General features: G+C 42.7%; 6 protein-coding genes across 7 annotated transcripts in view; 2 read left to right on the plus strand and 4 right to left on the minus strand.

The window, feature by feature from the left end:
- Positions 1-20,099, minus strand: part of LOC126555972 (nucleolar GTP-binding protein 2) — a 207,117-nt gene that overhangs the window by 146,223 nt on the left and 40,795 nt on the right. The window lies entirely within an intron of this gene.
- Positions 1-20,099, minus strand: part of LOC126555956 (sodium-dependent neutral amino acid transporter B(0)AT3) — a 223,413-nt gene that overhangs the window by 32,770 nt on the left and 170,544 nt on the right. The gene's annotated exons all lie outside the window — the stretch shown is intronic.
- On the plus strand, positions 6,070-6,683 carry LOC126556350 (uncharacterized). The gene is made up of 2 exons (XM_050211611.1): positions 6,070-6,145; positions 6,244-6,683. The coding sequence occupies exons 1-2, from the start codon at positions 6,082-6,084 to the stop codon at positions 6,681-6,683; spliced, it is 504 nt and encodes a 167-aa protein (XP_050067568.1). The 5' UTR covers positions 6,070-6,081.
- On the minus strand, positions 7,900-13,548 carry LOC126556215 (NADH-cytochrome b5 reductase 3). Of its 2 annotated transcripts, none has more exons than XM_050211442.1 (4): positions 13,474-13,548; positions 9,094-9,658; positions 8,759-8,856; positions 7,900-8,175 (listed from the first exon to the last, which is right to left on the minus strand). In XM_050211442.1, exons 1-4 carry the CDS (start codon positions 13,492-13,494, stop codon positions 7,903-7,905), a joined length of 957 nt encoding a protein of 318 aa, XP_050067399.1. In that variant the 5' UTR covers positions 13,495-13,548; the 3' UTR covers positions 7,900-7,902. The 2 variants fall into 2 exon arrangements, with proteins under 2 accessions (XP_050067399.1, XP_050067400.1); XM_050211443.1 differs by lacking the exon at positions 13,474-13,548 and adding an exon at positions 10,497-10,513.
- On the minus strand, positions 14,795-17,761 carry LOC126568806 (GPI inositol-deacylase). The gene has a single exon (XM_050225439.1). The coding sequence runs from the start codon at positions 17,759-17,761 to the stop codon at positions 14,795-14,797; it is 2,967 nt and encodes a 988-aa protein (XP_050081396.1).
- Positions 18,220-19,540, plus strand: LOC126556309 (60S ribosomal protein L10a). Its single transcript, XM_050211553.1, has 3 exons — positions 18,220-18,305; positions 18,518-18,673; positions 19,043-19,540. The coding sequence occupies exons 1-3, from the start codon at positions 18,301-18,303 to the stop codon at positions 19,533-19,535; spliced, it is 654 nt and encodes a 217-aa protein (XP_050067510.1). The 5' UTR covers positions 18,220-18,300; the 3' UTR covers positions 19,536-19,540.

The raw sequence follows: 20,099 nt of genomic DNA on the forward strand, positions 1-20,099 counted from the left end.
AAAAGTTCACCACCAACGGACATCGGCTCGTTTACATTGTGTTTCAGCCGATCAGTGATGGCGTACCAACGAAAAGTGACCCTTCCAACACAAACCAGCCAGTGGCCGTAGATTAATTTTCATCTGTTTCTGGGTGCGGGAAAGTAGTATTGATCAAATTTGTATTTGAACCATTGCTTGTTCCCGTTCATCCATCGATCATTGGTAACGCGCTCGCATAATGATACTTCGATTGAAAGCTTCATTTCAAGGTGCAGCAGAACAAGCGGAGTGTTTTCAGAACCGATCGGTGCAGACGCACGCTTTCCCGTTTTCAATTTGTCGTCAAGTTCACTTGATACCGATACGCCGAAAATACTGGCATTCTCTGAGCGCGGCACAAACGGTTGCTGCTGCTGTGACTGCTGCTGGCAGTAACGTAACGCGTGCCATATAAACACACAACCTCCGTAAAGCTCGCATCCTTCGCTATTGAAATCCGTCCCCAGTAGCTAAATATAGTCAGATAAAAGATTGATTTTCCATTTTAAACTTGAATTCGCTTCATACTTCCTGTTCTATTCAGGCTCGTTGGTTCCGTCACCAGCACCAATCCGGTACGGTTCATTCACCGTGGGCTGCCCACGGTGAATGGTCGCTTGGAAAAGCTCAATTCAATTCCAAGCTATATTCAACTTTTTTTTACGACTTTTACGACTCATCTCGATTCGTCATGTTTTTCTTGTCCACATGCTCCTTCCAATAGCTCCCCAATGAAATGTAAATTTGGTTCATTTCATCTCGTCGTCATCGTAAAATGCTTCACACGGGACACGTGCGGCCAGGATGCTGTCTTCGTGTGAAAGGATCATTACAGGGCTTTCCCGCTTTTCCTCTTTTGCTCGTTCGCATCCTCATTCGAACCGCTTTGTGCCACATGATGAGTAATGACAGATTTAATCACACCATTGTTGTTTCTCTACATCTCTCTCGCCACTTTCGCTCGTATTCTTTTATTCCTTCGCGTACTTTAGAAAGGTCACCGAAGCCAATCAACCGTTTTACTTGTTTTGGTTATTTTTAACACCATTTTGGATGACTTTCTTCTTTATTCTTCGCACTCTACAACTTTGGAAGCTCTTGGTCTGCCGTTACTGGGTTCCCTTGACTTGATAACTTTGGTAACTAGTTGAATGGAAGAATGTTTACAAGCGTAAGGTGAGTTAGCTTAGGTCGTCTAATAAATGACACACGTATACAACCGCTACAGTCCTGAGCTGTGTGCAAAGTAAAAAAGAAAATCATACCAAAAGGGTCCAGTTTGGGATACGCTTGATAAGCATGCATTACGCTGGATAAAGCTATTGTTCATCGCTCAAAGTGGGTATCATTCGAGGGTAGATATAAGTCTCATTTATCAATTTGATATCCTTTTTTCACAGTAAAGCTCTGGACATGAATAAAGCATGTAGGATCAATCCACAACCTTTCACTACATTTGGAGAAAATGTGATGCGAATAAACAATATCATAGTGTTTCAGGGGGAGAAGGTATAATCGAGTGTAACACAAAAGAAATTTTATATACTGATAGTAAACTACTTTTGAAAAAGAACCAGTTGTTTACATTGTGGTAGTTATAGATGATAATTGTTATCCTCAATCTCCAATAATCTCCCACCAGATCATCGAACAACGACAGATATTCATAATTATTTTAATATCCTTCAAAACAGATCATGCTATAAGCGGACTGAGCGGCCTCGTGGAGCCCCCAGCCCGAAAGAGGCCTCGAGCTGAAACCCAAAAAGAAATGGTATTGTCGGTTAAAATAGACCACCCGTCCTCTACTGAGCTGATGGGTCTCAATGTGCCATTATCCCCGATATCCGTGAGCCCGTTCACTCGTTAACGTCTGTGTCTTAGTCAGCCTTTTGTATTTTGTATTATAAATTAAGATAGCTTTAGATGCATCAACTGAGCATTTAGGTCCTCTGAAATGATAAATGAATTAACAAAATTATTTCCATTTAAGGCCTCAGAAGGGAAAATTCGCCTCTGCCTTTAACAACCCTCTTCAAAGCCCTCTTGGCTTGGTAGTTAGCGCCTGCAGGTATGCAATGATTCTACTGAAACTGCATGAAACATAGGATAGAATTGTTTAAATTTAGAAATTGGAGGCGCTTTTATCTAGGAATTTGTTCTAGAAATTGTATTATAAAGTGGTAGGTCATTTTAGCTATTTCAATAATAGCACGGAATGTGGGATATTGTAGTAAAAAAAAAAATATTACAATTTCACTTTTATTATATGTAATATGTAATACTAGGAAAATACCAGGAGGCCCGATGGTGTAGGTGACAACGGCGCCGGTCTTCAAACGGCAGGTCCGCGGTTCAAATCCCATCCGGACCGTCCCCCCGTAGTGAGCGGTCTGACGAACCAACTCCATGGTATCAGCAGTCTAGTAAGCCATTTCGATGGTCGACATGACGTTAGAGGTCGTTAAGCCAAGAAGAAGAAGACTATTTAGAACACGTTCTCCAAGGCCACTTGAAACCATACGCTAAGAAGCTTTTGGGCACTGGCATTTTTTGCTGCCGCCATTTGCCATGTTTCATCAGCCATCGGATGGGATCGGAATGGCGTGGTTTGTGTCCAAGACTTGAACCCGTTGGCGACGTCAAACATTTGAATTTGGGCGGACTCAAGAGACGGTTATTTAAGATATGAAACGAAATGACAGATGAAGTTGTGCGTACATGCTTTCCAAAATCGTTTACGGATTTTAATTGTTTTTTTTTTTTTATTCCGTGATGACGGCCAGGCCGCACTCCTTAAAGTCTAATCTCTTATCTAGCTTTGTAATACATTCAACTTATATATGGAGGCTAGACATTTGCTTCTCCCTCAGTTAAACTGCACCTAATCCCGGATGAGCCCAGTTGTTCTGATGTTGTTGTCCTCTCTAGTTCCAGGGGGTTAGCGCCTCTTAATCTTATAATCCAGACATTCCACCAAAGGCAGTGTCGCCACTTAGTTCTTCTGAACCAATTTTTGTCCGAAATAGCGACTGACACCTGTCGATGTCAACGTTGCAAACGTAGGCAAACATAAAAAATAAAGAACGAGCGACAGATAAACATAACAAACTACAATTAACTAATCCGACGATAGTGCGTAGAATCTACGGTAAGCGAGAAGAGAAGGAATTCCCATCTCTTTGGCGAAGGCAAGCAAAATCCGCGCATGCATGCATGTTTAGTACTGGTTTCGATTTAGAAATGGTTTAGTAGTTTAGTACGGATTTCTATTTTATTAATAAAAAAAAAAGGATATCACTTCGACGATGAGAGCCTGTACATAAAAAAAAGAAAATTTTAAAAATATTGGTCCCATGTTCAGTGGTGGGTTTAACGGAGTGAGAGGGCGTGAAGGTTCCCGAGATGGCAAAAGGTTCTAAATCTGTAAAGAACCTCCCCTTATCCCCTCCTTCCTTGGCAGTTTCAATGTGGTAGGGCCTCCAAGAGGCTAAATCCGCCGCTTACCATGTTTAGGATACAGACTTGGTACCGATACACAATGTAAGCCAAATATTCTAGCCAATAAAAGCAACTAACTAGTTCACGTCCATCACCAGACAGTGTTGCAGTTTCAGTAGCTTGGCTGAGAACCAGCATTAAGTATAAGATATAGATGTATTCCCATAATACTTCTTGGGCCGATTGAAGTTACGGTCTTCCTTAGTGTGCCTTCCCTCCTTTGGATGGGAGCATGGAGATAAGAAATCTGTTGCAAAAAGCACAGGTCAGGAAAATTGAGCAAAACTTCTGCGCAGTTTTGCTCACTTTCGATAGTCAATTGAAAAATACATACTTTTTCCATAAAATTGAACATACTGAACATTTTATTAAGATATTCAAATATAGAGCACATCACTGTATCCGAGCTCTGTATCCTTCGTAGCTGGGAGAAGTACGGCTTTCCAATTTGCCTTATTTTTGTTTACAGATTCACCTCCTAACCGGATCATTGGTCTTCGGAGAAGGAAGGTAATCTCCATGTAGGGATACATTCTACGAGAGCCCGTTGCGGAAAAACGCTTCAATGTATATCGTTGCACCCAAACCAATGTGTAATGCATAGGGACCGTTCTGGACCGGCCCGGATGAAACTCAATCAACAGGTACCGTACCATGTATCATTGTCGCAGAAGTACATTTATTTTTCTTCCTCCCTCAGTTGTACCACACGATTTTTCGATCTCTACGGAACCTCCATAAACCGGACACTAACCTCAATCATGAGCGCCGTCCCGTCGTGAATTGCCACTACCGGTATCACAGCTTGGACTTTGCACAACACACAACATTCCTCTCTTCTTCGCTGTTTTGATCCTTCCACCCGATAAACGTCGCACCAACCATCGAACCAACGCAGGAAAAGGAGGGTTAAATGTGAAAAGTAATACCGAAACTTTTATCACCACAGCTCGTCTTACGTCACACTGCCGTGGAAAACGACCCAGTGGAACGGTTTTCCGAGGACTAGACTGCAGCTGGCTATCGCAAGCATAGAAGCGAAGAAAAGACTTAAGGTTCTAACTTACAGCTGCCAATGCTCGCTTCTGCCGGTGGAAGAAGCTATCACAGTTTCCTCCTATCTTATGCAACAAGTCATTGGTGGTCACAATTCATTCTCAAGGACGAAAGAATGCTTATAGCTTTCGTTCTTTGCTCATTCTCGATTTCCGTCGTTCGAATGCTAGGGTACAATTCTACCGCAGCGAATTCTTGTCGCACTTTATTTTAACGATCAGAGATTTAGTGAAAAAGAAACTTTCTTTTGTGTAACACAGTTCAAATACAGTTGTTGAACATAAATTCATTTTTAAGATTTATGTTTAAACTTTTTTTAATGGTTTGATGAATTAGTTGGTATGGGTTATTCATGGAGAGAGTCGTATGAATTATTGGTAGAGTATATTTTTAGGCGATACAGGCCACTCACTTCATCAAATTCTATCAATATTATGACACTGTGAAGGAGTGGTAACAGAAGTAGACTAACTTTATGAACTGAGCCTTTCTTAGATAAAACAAACAAACGAACCAATACGAATCCAATCATCATAAGACCTTATTGTACGACTCACCCTCTTTTCAGCAATTATTTTACTCAATAAAACTCTACATATTGCATACATTACGGCGCTAACAAATTATTTACTCATCGCGACGATTGTTCTACAATGCTTGTGCAGTTTCGAGTGCAGCCAAAACGCAACCCTATAGGGTAAAAGGTAAAAGACTGGAGGAAAAGCGAGGAAAAGAATTTTCATTGTGGTCAAAAATTGCTCTATGCATACTTTGCCCTGTGTTGTTAGAAATGGCTCACAGACACCGATAAGAACATGAAAAGGTAATAAAACGATCATTTGGTTAACTGAGTAGCCCTCCAAAACGTTCGGCTCTTTCTTGAGGGTGCCGATCATCTAGGCCCGAAACAAAGCTTCATAAGAATATATTTCAAGGGATAAGGAATCGGCCGTGTTACTGCCGTGTTGACTGAGAAGGAGTAGTAACATCCTGAGGTAAGAACTCGTGACAAGAAGAGTAAGGCTCTAAGTTAAAATTTTAGCTGTATTTTCCATCAACGAATCCAATCATTTTTTATCAGAATTCAACACATTATTCATCCTTAGCTACATGTAGTGCGCTTTGCATCCATTTAGGCGTTTTTCGCATAGTGACGAACAAATTTCTACAGGGGAGCCCTTCACGATGCTTTTTACCCTTATTAGTTCTGATTTAAAAGTTGCGTTCCAATTCCATGTATTCATTATTGCAAATTAAAAATTTAAAATTCACCAATAGACTGACCCTCAATATGTCCCTTGGGAAAAGTCGACATAAAGACGACATTCGGCACCAAAGCGTTTTTGCTACTTGGGCCTGTCTGACACATTAACGTTTTGGGCAGGGCGTTGTGTTTGTTTGTAAATTAATTATTCCCAGCATTCCCCGCTGCTGCTTTATTTTTCCATTTTCATTTTTCCCATTTTATTACGTGTTTTGTGTACTAAAAAATCGTTTAAAACCATGACTTCAGTTAAGTCCTTTGTGTTCCCGTTGGTGTTTTCCCTTTTTCTCTTCATCAGCAACAGTAAGTCGTCCATCCTTCGCTAATGATGTCATTCATTAGCACCAAACAATAACGCCAAACCGATCCTCCTGCTTATTTGGTGATCTCCCTCACTGTAGGTGAAGCAATCTGGTGCTACCGATGCAATTCCGCTACCCCAGGATGTGGTGAAAATTTTAACTGGCGTGGCATCGGCTATCTTGGTGATCCGTGTCCTGAGGATGACGACGTGTGTGTGAAGGTGATCGAGCGCAAGGGAACAATCGAAACGTACACCCGCGATTGTTTGAGCTCGCTACAGGGATTCCGCACGGACATCCCGGCCGACAAGTACGAAGGATGCCGTCCAGCTGCAAAGGATCTCAACCTAGCTCACTACGTTAATACGTCGATCAAGGAGCTGGACGTGAAGCGAGATCATTTCGATTCGACGACGTTCTGTTTCTGCTTTTTAGATCACAGATGCAACGGTGCTCCGGCATTGATCAGCACCGGACACATCTGGAAGTTGCTGTTTAGCTCCTTAGTGCTAGGAATAACCGCAGCGCTATTGCGATAAAGCGTTTTAGTTTAATTACCGGAGCAGAAAAGTCTCAACACGCACACACATGCAGGAGCTGTGTTCGAAAAAGGAATCAACATTCCGTCCCAATAGTTAATAAGAAGTCAGCATTCCGTCCACAAGAAGTTTAGAGGTAATAAACGATTACATTTTGATTACAACTACCGGTTTTATACGTAGCGGTAAAATATTGTTGGCCATTTCACACCATTACCTAATCAGGACTGTTTCAAAGCCATGAATAAATCAACCCAGCTACTCCACGAACAAAAAATGTGTCAAAAAATTGTCCGTAGAACATAGACACGAATACAAAATAATTGATAAAACATATCCATTCAATCAATTAGAGGTCATTTTTCTAGAGAAAACAATTAAAATACAAAAAAAAACATACTTTGCAAGGCAGAAAATCGCATCGTTCCCTTTGTTTTTCTTAAAGAAAACACTTAATAAAGCCTATGAGTGTCACTTTTACCACAAATGACCCAACCAAAATAAAAAAAAAAAAAAAATTTCATAATAAATATTTGAAAAGATACTGCCTGAGCGGACACTTTTTTGGCATAGTGTATTACACACGTCGTGGTTTCGTTTCTAGATCTAGAGAGTTTCGCTTTTATTTTGTCTTGTGTGTTGAACGACATCTTTTAATAAACTAAACTTAAAAGCTTACAGCTCTTAACAAGTCCGAAAAGCATCTCACATAGCACAGCTACCGGCAGATAATATCTTAATTTGGTGCCTGAAATGCAGCGACAGTTACGGGATGATGATGGATTCTGCTGAATCGAGGCATGGAGCGCGCGCAACGAAACGTGATGTGGTCTTTTGTGTTGATTTTGATGGCTCCTTTGTTTTTTTTTTCGTTGTTGTGTGCATCAAGTTCTAATTCGCGTACAATATTATCGTCCCTTCATAAGGAATTTTTTTTTTCATCAGTACACATCTCTAATACATGACTGTGTTGAAGTCTTTTTTTTTAATCTATTCCTGTTGATCTTTTAGATCTTGGACCTAGGGGATCTAGGGAAGCTAGCCCATAAACAAACAAACAAAACACACACACTAACAAGTCTAACCATTAGTCTCTTTTTTGTGTTTGTCCTAAACATATACGCAGCTAGAAAGCGCTATTGTCTACCTGGAAACCACCGTTAGGATTGTGCATTGTGTTTTGGGAGTAACAAAGACTTACAAAGCCTCCAAATAACTCCTAATAGGCGAAGGTACGCTCCATCGGATAGCCCAACTTTTCCAGTGCTGGAATGCACGCGTAATTCACCATCGGTGGTGGACCGCACATGAGCACCAGGGATGAAGGGGATGGTTCGAACAGCCGCTCCTTGATCATCTCATCCGTCACGAATCCTTTACCTTGCGTCCATTCTGGTTTGGGACGATCTAGCGTGTACCATAGTTTGAACTGTTCCGGATATCGGGTGGCAAGATCGTCCAGTTCAGGCTTCAGGAGGATATCGTCTTCCGTCTAGCAAGAAAGGGAAAGAGGACATATAAATAAAACTATTACGGAAACCTATTGAATAGTGATCGGTCATACGTTTGTTCCTGTAGGAATCGAGTTCATCGCGTGAGTGTAACGAGTTCGGATCGACATATAGGTGCAACAAAGCATATGGTCTATTATTGATGTATTCGGGATTCGGAAGATTCGAAGTTCCAATCCCTACGAAGATTCGAATCGGATTGGGTTCTAATTGAAGGATTCGATCCGATTTGGATTCTATTGAGATTCGATGCGATTCGAGTTCGAACTGCGGTATTTAATCGCGGATGTCTTATTTAATCTATTCCTAATTTTGTAAGAATCTGATCCAACATCAATATCATCCTTCATCCGAACCCATTGCACGTAGAAGATGAAACGAACCCGCGGGTCGATCCGAACCTACGACTTGAATTCGCATATGCTTTGCTGCACCCAAGGGTCGACACGAACTCGTTGAATTGGCAATTCGCGCCGAATCACTCCGGGTCGCTTATGGATGGCTTCGATCCGGTGGGTTTGGTTGTCAACCCATCACTAATATTGAAAGATTAAGGATACGTACCTGGTTGGCGAAAATGAGTGAAAGTTTGGTGCTATCCTTATCGGAATGTTTCAGTACTTCTCGGATCAGCTGAAGCATTGGGGTGATACCAGTACCACCTGAAATTTTTTACAGAAATGATAAGATTTACTGTATTAGTTCTTTTTTTTATCGAATGGTAAACAAAAGTTCCTATCCCATTCTCACACAATAAACCCTCAAACGCATTCCCGTTTGCAAAAAAGAGGGCGCAAAATCCTACTGCTTCTAACCAAATCCATCATCAAATCTTATCAGCCAACTGCATACACCGCCAGTCATACTGATAAGCGCTTCGCTGTGGTTGTACAACTTACCCGCAATCAGGCTCACTTGTGTTGCTTCGTAAATTTGTGCCGGATCCTTTCGCAACTTCTTGATCGAAAAGCGTCCATTGCCCAAATACTGCAAACGACCCGACGGTCCGCGGAATGCAATTTTGTCCCCCAGCTTCATGCCCTCAAGGTACTGGGACATTTTGCCACCTTCCGGGAACTTGGGATGAACATTTTTCTTGTACACCTTTACGACCAGATCGACAAACCCATGATCGTCGTCGCAGGATACTGGCGTGTACGCACGGATCACAAGCTCATCATTGATCGTGGCCGACAGATGAATGTGCTGACCGATCGGTAATCCTAGAATGTGTTTTTCACTTGGCAGTCCGAATCGGAAGCGGCGAGTGTCGTGTGAAATCTCTTCCTTCTCGATCAGTGGCAGCATATACTTTTCCTGTGGGTCTAGCAGCGTTTTGGGTTCCTTTGCGGATGCTTTAGCGGATGAGGAGGAAGAAGGTTTGCCTTTCTTGCTGTTAAGCAGATAGTTCGCTATTGCAGCACCAACGACAACCACCACCACACCGATTGCAACGGGAAGTACCTTGTGATGGGAGCAAAAATAAAGAATGAAACAAGTTAAATAATTTGAAGAATTTTACACAATTTTAACACTCTTTACACCTTTTTTTTTAATCTCAAGCAATATTTATATTTTATTTGTATTCATCCAAGAGCAATATGTACTACTAGGATGGAGGGGAGTAACGCATGCATACAAGGTCAAGGTTAATTCACTTCAATGATGGTGTGTGACTTCTAACCGCACGTTTCAAGGTGATACTGCGATCTGAGCGAAACGAAAGGCCCAAGGGGAATGATATGAGTATATACATACTCAGGTGTTCAGTTTCATGTATTGTTCAACTTAACACTACTCTGCAGGTAACAAGAATTGAACAATTCCACTTAAATTTCAAGCAAAATAAGCACATTCATTTTTCTTTTACTATTCTAACAGAAATCAGAGTCGCATTACATCTCTCAGCTGCTGTAAGTGCGCTTAAATTATTGTCCCTTCAACAACTAAGTGTGATTCGAAATGCCACAAGCCGGCGTTTTTGCTTCACACTGTTTACTGCGATGACTTCAGCACGAAGCGCCAATATGCTGACGTGCGAACACAATTCGTGCACCGTCATCTCACCCAAACAATTCCACGGTATCATAAAAATCGAAGTAACTCGTCATCTGCCCCAATCAACCATCAACACACAAACACAAGCAGAGAAAAAGGTAAAACACAATTATGTAAGTCCTAAAACAAAAAATGCGACGCCGTTGTCTCGGAATCCCTTTTGCCAAGTCGGATTCGTCAATCAGCTTGGGCAGGTTTGTCAGTTCGTGGGGGAAGAAGATCTCTACGCACCACAGAAACTTACGTCAAAATCTAACATTTTTTCCTTCTTCTCCTATCTTTAAGACGGTAGCGAGAGAGCACTCTGATGACCGGGACAATATAGTTTCACAGAGCTGTTGCGTTGATGTGGCTGGGTGATAGGAAGATGCTACTAATCCGTTGGAAAGGAAAAAGAGTTCACACAGAGTCACAACACGCGTTCACCACCCAAACGGAACGAATGTGTGTACGCGAGAGGTGTTTGCCGGCTACTGATATAATAGACGTACGGTTGGGAGTACAAAAGCTCTCGCAGGCGTCCCAGACCGTCTGTGTATCAAGTTGTGAGCATGAATACATATGGTGGGACGGCGCGTAGCCAGGGCAAACACGCAAACACACATCCAAAGCGAAACCTAGCCGCCAAGGGTGGAATGGAAAGTGTACGGCTTGCAGGTGAGGAATAGGTTGAATTTTACATAAAACATTTGAGAGTAGGAGGGAGTTGAGTTTATTCTATCTGTTTATTAATATAGTTGCTTTGGCCACAGCTACGGCTTCCCATTCCAACTAATCCGCGGCTTCTATAAACATGCATCCTACGCGCGAATGCTTTACTTCAATGTAACTCCCAAGAAACATGTGCAACACATCCTCCTGGCATGCTTTTTTGGCATGCGGTTTTCGCAAAGCTAAGCATTAACATTAATTTATAATTCTCCATTGCGTCATGATTGTTCTACAGTAATAGCGCACATGGAACCGATTGAAACGGTAAGGGAAAAGAAACACATGCCCGCCGCTAAAACCATGAATCACTTTTCGATTCAACCATCCCATAAAACATTGGGTGTCGAGGGCGATAAGGCGTCCGAAACCCATACCCTTCCAACTAACCGTGTGCTGTCTCACTAGCCTAACGCACATGAGCATTCTGCCCCAAAGTGTTTGTGAGATGCTTCTATAGCCAACCAAACCAGCCTGCATCTGCTGAACCCCTTAGCCTATGAACCCCTTGGTCTATCCGTTTTGTGATGTCAAAGCATTATTTTGATGAGAGCGAAGCCAGAGAGGCTTTCAAAAAGGGCGAGAGCATATCGCAGTGTTGTAGAAACAAAAAGCATAACAACCTTCTTTGCCTTAGAAAAGCCCACCCATAAGAGCATCCACAAACACACTTTTCATGATCACGCCAAGGTCAGAGGTGCGTACGTACGATGCATAACACCACCACGGGCTCTCTGTCTCTCTCGCTTTCTATGCAAAAGAACAGCTGATGTGTTGCTAATTTGGATGTCAGTGGAATCGATCGCAAAAGGTAGACCAAACAAACATTGGCCAAAATGGGTTTCACTTTTCACTGTTCTGTTTCGTTTAACACACGCCATGCACGTGAGGTGAACAGGGCAAATGGGTGGCATGCGTGCGACAAAAGCGTGCCAAAGTGTTACTACACAGTGGGGTTTTTTTCCTGTAACGGTGCATACGTGATGTGGATGATTTGGTGCGTGTAAAATGGACCTTTTTTATGTGTAATAAATCAATTTGATATGGCCTTTTTCAATACCGTCGGACCGTTCTTTATGAATAAAAGCCGCAATTTAATAAACCTTTCTAAAATGGTGTGATTCTCACAATGCACACGCTTAAGAGTTTCTTTGGCTCCTAAATCTAAGAGGTTTGCCTTTCTGGGTTCCTTCACTTGATACACCTATATGTGGACAGCATAGTCTTACAGTACAAGGACTGTTGTTCAGAACGGCACATTTATAGAAATTAATTAAACTTAAATGTGTTCTTCAACCTTGTTATAAATGTTTTAGAAATGGTTATATGTGTGAAGATTGTTGTACACAAAGTATGAGAACAACAGTCCCATCTACATAAAATCATCAAATATTGTGTAAAAATGGAATATAAGATCAGGTGTTTCATTACCATATGTTAGGGATCTATTTAGTTCATCAATTCCTCTTCTATTGGATTTTAAAATTAGTTTCATAACAGCCAGAACATAGGTTCTTACTGGTATTGCGATTTGAGCCCTTGGATTTCTAGAATTTCACGTGTGCTATCGGTGGAAATTCGTGTTTTAAAGCGTTTCTTGTCACCGAATTGGTCCTTTCGTTCACGTATCACACTGCCGATTCCATTCTAGCCCTTGGCCAATTTTTTCTGGAACATATTCCGCTTACAACTACACACCATCCAGCTTCTTTCTAAACTACTAATGAAAAAAACTAATCTGGTTCTGGAATTCAATCCCAAGTTCGGGATGTTAATTCCAATCCAGAGTTAAGATCTCGTGTTTGTGAACAACAATTTTTACGGTTTTTTTATAGCTAAACTCTCTTTAAAATCAGTGAAAAGTGTGCATCACTCTAGCCCCAAATAGTGATGGTCTTTTTAAGCCCCTTATTTTTGAATTTTATTTTTTTTTTTTTGTTCAAAAAATATTTTTTTTTGAGCCACCTTCAAGATTCCACGTCGTTTCGCCTCAACTTTCGCATGTAATTTGCAGTTTTTTTTGTGATTTGAGAGCTCATTTTATCTGGTTAAAATATTGTAACATTTAACACATGCCTTGAGGGATCAGCAGAAAAAAGGTGATAGAAGTGAACAAAATTGACTATTATTCATTAAATTTGGTATACTATTTTTAGTCACAGGCACAAAAAACTGTGCATAATCACTTGTTCGTGTAACTGAATTTTTACTGAAAAAATACTAGGAGTCTCACTTGCCCCTATGGCACACATGCCCGAGTTTCCACTTCTTAAAAAAGGGAAACACTCTTACTTTATTGAGTAAATTACTCACTGTTAATGTTAGATCCGAAGCATTCATATTACAACCCGGAAATACCGATAAAACACGATGATTTTCGTGTCTTATCAATCTCATACTCAACGACCCATACGAACATGTATGATGCTTAGATAACATTCTATTGATTTTTGTGTCCTACGGGCTACATAAAAATCCCACATGCAGCATAAATTACTATCTACCTGACTCACCTGATTAACTGTTAGGCCCATTACTTCCGTTTTGGTCAGCTTTCTTCAATTTAATTCCAAACTCCTGATAGCACCGGAGAGAGCGTTTTTCCTTTTTTCGATGACCTGTAAAATAAATCGAGCGTTACACCACACGAAAACCGGTTTTAAACGTCGCAAGCATAGGAAGCAATCGGAAGTAAGAAGTAACGAGCTATTGGGAAAGTATCAAACGAATGCTTTTGCGAAGGTAGAATTGGACTACCATCCGGACTGGACTATTTCACCACCGGGAGACAACCTATACGTTGATGCAAGCATCTGATAATCTTATGTAATCAGACGGCCATCCAGATCCCGAAAAACGTACCGCGCGCGCTCTTCTTATGCCGGGAATGGAGGTAATGCTAACACAATGCAAATTCCCTTACAAGTGCGATCTCGGTGCGAGCGTGTAGGCAGGAGTTCGACATGTGACGCCGGACTATCTATTTTTAATAATTACCGGAGTCGTGCGTCAACGCCTGTTTCACCCGTTTGATTCGCACGAAGAGGAACGCCACTACGGGGAAAACGGGACCACCGTTTTTAATTGGTTGCAGATTTTTACCGGTTTTATGCCCCGGCACGTCCCGATAATGTGATGGAACTTTTTTCAGCTGAGTTTCACTACGTTAGGAACTGTGCAGCAAAACTGATAGACTGAACACTACTTTACGTTCCAATTCCAATTCAGACCGATGCGTTTGCCATTCAAAATAACGTAAAGTTAGTGCAACGAAAGAGCTCTTTTCTCCCGAAACTTGCCTGTTGCCTGGTTTGTTGTTGTTCTTGCTCTTGCTGGCAGTGATGGAAACGCGATGGCACTTGCAAAACGGGTATGGCCAGGTGAGAGCATTTTGACGTTTATGGGGTAGCATTTGACATTTGCAAATTCAAAAGGACATGAATTACCACTGTACGAAACAGACCAACAAAACATTTCGATTTCGTATTCAAGTTTATCCGTTAATTTTTTCCCTATCTAATCTTTTTGTATAGTTAAATTGAAAAAAATGCTTAAGTTGGTTACAAATTTGTTTCATAAATTATGTACTGTTTCTTCGTCAGTTCTGAACAATGGTTCTTTACCTTACGCCTAATATTTCAAGGTTCTCGTAACGTAACTAAGAAGCAGCATATGTAGAACATAAAATCCAAGTTCTTTCTACCAAAAACCGAATAAAATTAAGACATCTACATAGTTTGGCAAAACAGCTGACTAGCGAAGGTTTTCGTTCGTTTATTGAAATACTATAATAAAACAATCAACACACGCATCCATGTAATACACATTTCATAGCTAATTTGCTTCCTTATTCTCCTCCTCCATCTGCTGCTCTATCTCTTCCTGCTCCTTCTCCTCGGCGACCAGCTCGCGTCGCTTTGGCGCAATTATTTGGTGTACGGTAATAGCGAGAAATACTAATCCTATTAAATAGTTAAGTCGGTATACGTGCACTTGGCAATACAGCACCGATACGAAGGCCACTATAACCAGCAAGGCAGCCAATAGTTCGTACCCGTAAACGTTTCGCGGCGTGTTTAGCTGCCACAGAACAGCCAAACACACTAGCACAATCAGTGCCGGCACTAACGATGGATCCGGTTGCAACGTGTTTGCGTAGTGATAGTTTTTGGCCCAAGTAATAACACTTGGCACATTTAGCAGGGCCAACAAAATCACCAACAAAAACAGGGGCAAATGAAAATTGATCACCATCAGCTCGTCGCCCGTTTCGTTGGCCGGTCGTCTGCGGTGCCGCTTCTTACTATCACGGCGGTCGGTTTGTTCCCGTGCACCGAACAGGCGGGCGGCAATTTTGCGCGCCGTATGAAATACAAAATTTTCCAAATAATCTTCGTACGCTTTCGAGAGCAGCACAAAGTAAACGGCTGCTGCACACAACAAACTGACACCACCGCAAGCAGTCAGTGCAATCGCAATCAGTAGTACGGCAATGGCGAGCGGGAATTTGTGGATGCAGGACAAAAATGTCGACGACATGACCGGTATCGGAAGGGCTATCAATCGTAAGATTATTTTGTGGGCAAAATTGGCACAGAATGCGATTGAACCCCACAGAGCAAGTGTAGCTATAATGAGTAGACCGAGCGAGGCAAGATGGATAAGGATTGTAACAATCAACGGGGTGGTTAGCATTTCAACACGTGGAATAGATTTAAATAGGGTAAGAAACTTGGCAATGAACGAAGTAGTCGCTAGCAACATTACTAGTGGGCCGGGTTTTGATAACGAGCTGCGCAACTTGCCGACGACGAAGGTCGGATCATCGGGGGCCGTTTGGGAAAGTTGTTCCTTAAAGGCGAGCAGCAATAGGCCGATGCAGTGTGCCGGCAGGAGCACAAGATGTTGCTGCACAATACGGGCAATACTGACACGGAACGACTGAGCATAACGTATACGATATTTGCAACCGGGTGTAAGATGAACGTCTAGCTGTATTGGCACCTCCTGTTCTTCGTTTTCTCCTTCCGGTGGCTTCTCAATCGGTGGGTAAATGTATACGGTAGTCTGATTTAAGTCCTCGTGAAAGGCGTAGCGATCGTATCCGGTCGCCCATGGCACGTGTACTTTCACGACCACGGTGCCCTTAACGCCACCACACGCCATGGCCGTTAGATCCAGAGCAATCGTCTGATAAGTGTGCTTCATACCGAGAATATTAATCCTATAAAACGAATCGTCCGGTGATGCGTCCTGCAGGATAGTGTGCAAGCGATGATCGAACCAGTACGGCATGGTAAGGTTTATCACACGTTCATCCGGATTAAAGATATCCACACTGAACTGGACCGGTTTCATAGTACGCGGTATCTTGACCAACACGTGCGTCCATGACGGATAACGGCTTTTTAGCTCATTCAAATCTAGCAACGCTCCGTAACGATCAAATTTAGACGATGGAACTGGCAACGTGTAATTAGCGAGCGAAACCGCCTTCTGGCACATGCGAGAGTTGCCGTAAACTTCTACTGCCGAGCATCCAGACAACCAGTGACTTTGTTCCGAATTAATAACCTCTACACGTAGGAATCGATGGATCGGTTTGTCCGGTACAAGACGAATCATCTGAACCCGTGTACGATCCAATCCGGCACGATAACGTTCGGTAAAAGAGCGTCTTATATCTTCGATCCAATCTTCCTGCTCCGGATGATGTTGTATCAGAAATTCTTGTCCTTTAAGCATTGCAGAATTTCCCATTTCGTCGTCATCATCGTCTAATATGCTGGTATACGGTTGGGCTAGAAAACGTATCGCTTTCTCCAGCTGGATCTGTTTCCTGTCGACGAATCCAAAGCTACCGCGCCCTTGCGGTACAACCATACTGAACAGGAAACGATTCATAACGAGCACAAACTGTAGGCACCACATCGCACACAGATGATCAACCGAAAGCCACACGTTGGGAATGTTGTGCGTCATGGCGTGCAAATCGGCGTAACGCGAAGAGGTCAGTCCGTCGTGCACAATGATATCGCGAATTCCGCCACCGATCGTGAGGAAAAGGATCCCATCCAGCGATAACTTTCGTGAGGATGATTCGAATCCCCCCGTTACGGATCTGTTTGCTCTCCATGCTTGCTCGATACGGTCGTAGAAATTGTGATGATAATGGTCCAGCAGTGCGACCGGCTTATCGACTGGTGCCGATAACGTTACTATACCCGCCACATGTCGATCGATACTTCCACGTGTTCCCGTTCCGTGAGCAACGACTGCCTGAGCAAGTTTTCCACCAACCGAATGACCGATAATAAACATGCGAGTGGAACGACCCCGTGCACCATACAGCCGGACAATCTCTTGTACGCACAGTTCGAGAAATTCCGTTTGATCCTGCAAAAACCCACCATACACGCCGGACAGTTCTTCATTCAGATCAACGCTAAAATAGTCCAAATGCGCTTGCCAATTGTTGTCGATTCCTTTCCGCAGTGCTACCGAAGCAAGGGAGCGCACCTGCTTGTACGAACCACCACTTCCGGGCACGAAGAGTACCGGTGCACCGGTAAAGATGCGCTGCTGGACACGCTGCGTGATGAAACCCTCCGAGTACGCGTACAGTCCATACTTCGGGAACCGTTCGTTACCCTGCACCGGAAGCCGGGTGTACTGCGGATGTTCAAACATGTAGGTCATACGGCAACGATTCTCCTCGATGTAGCCGATGTTTACGATTGCACCGTAAAGGAATAGTGCAACCACCAACACCGGTAGCAATATGAACAAACGGAAAATCATCGTGTAAAATTTGGTAAACTGGGACAAACGCGCACACACTTTATCCACTATCCATTCGAGTGGTTGTCGAATGAGGACGGATTTATGAAGTAACTTTGAACTACACAAAAGGGAAAATAATCCCTCCGTCTGATGGAAAACGAAAACTATGTACTGCAATATTTATGTTGCACCCCGGGAAAGCTGCTGATAAACAAATCTTTATGGCAGTGTTGCCTGCTCGGTTCTTTTAAAAATTTTAATTGTTTATATTTGATTATTAAGCTTTATTTGTGAAAAGAAAATATTTTGAAATGTTATCTGATTGGCAAAAATATTGTTCTGTATTTTTGTTAACTATTTTTCTGCAGAAGCAATACTTTTATTGCAAAATGCAAAATTTATTTAGAATTTCCTCACTGGGTACCTTGTCAAGCAGATATTTGCCTTCCCACGTCAAAACGACTTCCGCTGTATATTTGTTGTTCGTCGTTCATCCGTTAGTCAGTCATCTCTCTTTCTCTTTGTAATCGTCAACGAGTGCAGTCGCGTTTGGTGCAATGGCGTAAGTTTGATAGGTTTTCGTGGACTAAATCAAATAATCTCATGTTAATTGCATTTGTGATCATTATTAATTGCATTTTGGACTAATTTTGATCGAAAATATTTGCAGCACTGAAGAGTGCGACATGAAAATCATTCTGTGAAAAATGTTGAGGTTATGGTCACCGCCCGCATTAACACATTGTATTCGCTCTCTCCGTGTGTCCCTTCCAGGTCCAAAGTGTCCCGTGACATTCTCTATGAATGCGTCAACGAAGTTCTGAAGGGCTCGGAAACGAAGCGCCGCAAGTTTCTGGAAACGGTGGAACTCCAGATCGGCCTGAAGAACTACGATCCCCAGAAGGACAAGCGTTTCTCCGGCACCGTCAAGTATGTTCTCACCTGATGATCGATACGGAACACACTTCCGGCAAACGCCTGTGCGTATGTCGGATTGTCGTTTTGTGTCGTTTCAACAGGAAGCTTCCGCGATAACGCGCGGGAGCGGACCTGCACTCAGGGTCTTAAAATAAAATGAGTAGGCAAAGAGGGTGCTGCCTCCCATGCGGGGACAGCTAGCTACTCGGCCGACCAGATAGGGTTTGATAGCGATTCCATAACCACTAGGCACATTTCGCACTGGTGGTGAGTTACAAAGGAAACTTCAGTTTAGCCAAGCATTAATTTGGGAAATCGTCAGGAAAAGCAGATAAGACATTATTGTTCGAGCTAATTTTGGACCTTTCTTTAACCTTGCAGGCTAAAGTACATTCCGCGCCCGAAGATGCAGGTGTGTGTGCTCGGTGACCAGCAGCATTGCGATGAAGCCAAGGCCAACGATATCCCGTTCATGGATGCTGAAGCCCTGAAAAAGCTGAACAAGAACAAGAAGCTGGTAAAGAAGCTAGCCAAGAAGTACGACGCTTTCCTGGCATCCGAGTCGCTGATCAAGCAGATCCCGCGTCTGCTCGGTCCCGGTCTAAACAAGGCCGGCAAGTTCCCGGGTCTGCTCGGCCACGGTGAATCGATGGTGCAGAAGATCGACGAAGTGAAGGCCACTATCAAGTTCCAGATGAAGAAGGTCCTGTGTCTGTCGGTTGCCGTCGGTCACGTCAAGATGTCCACCGATGAGCTGGCACAGAATGTGCATTTGTCCATCAACTTCCTGGTGTCGCTGCTGAAGAAGCACTGGCAGAACGTGCGCTCGCTGCACATCAAGTCGTCCATGGGTCAGGCTCAGCGACTGTACTAAGAGTGGAAGAAGAAATGGCGTGTGGTGGTGGCGTATTTTCACCGCAGCTACGGAGGTAATGCTTTTTCCTGCATTATTGAAGTATAAAAGCCCTTATGAAAATAAAGCATTGTTCTGCTTAGGACAATAACAAGGCTAAAAATATGTTTCCATTTTGGTATGATAGCTAGAGCTACGGAAAGAAGTTTATGATCGCTCATTTTTAACATAGAATATTGGGTTCGCACATTGATTGTGAGTTGACTTCTAGTAGAAACTGCAACGAAATACATCATTCCTCAGATAGGTCACTGTACAGGTAGAGATATCTTTCCTTTCTTGATTATATTAGCAATTGAAATGAAATAAAGCCAAAATTGTAGAAATAAAACGGCCTCTTCTAAAAATTAAAATCAGCTGTCAAGCGCCTCTGACAGCTGTACTGTCAAACGCTACATCGTACTGTGCGCGAAGATGCGTGCGCCATCTCACTCACACAACATCAAATCAGGTGCAAACAGAGCAGGCCAACAAATGCGCGATTGCAAAGAAAAAGAAATCGCGAAACACACTCGCTCCCACACA

This window comes from Anopheles maculipalpis, chromosome 2RL, assembly GCF_943734695.1.
Source record: "Anopheles maculipalpis chromosome 2RL, idAnoMacuDA_375_x, whole genome shotgun sequence".
Classification (NCBI taxonomy): Eukaryota; Metazoa; Arthropoda; class Insecta; order Diptera; family Culicidae; genus Anopheles; species Anopheles maculipalpis.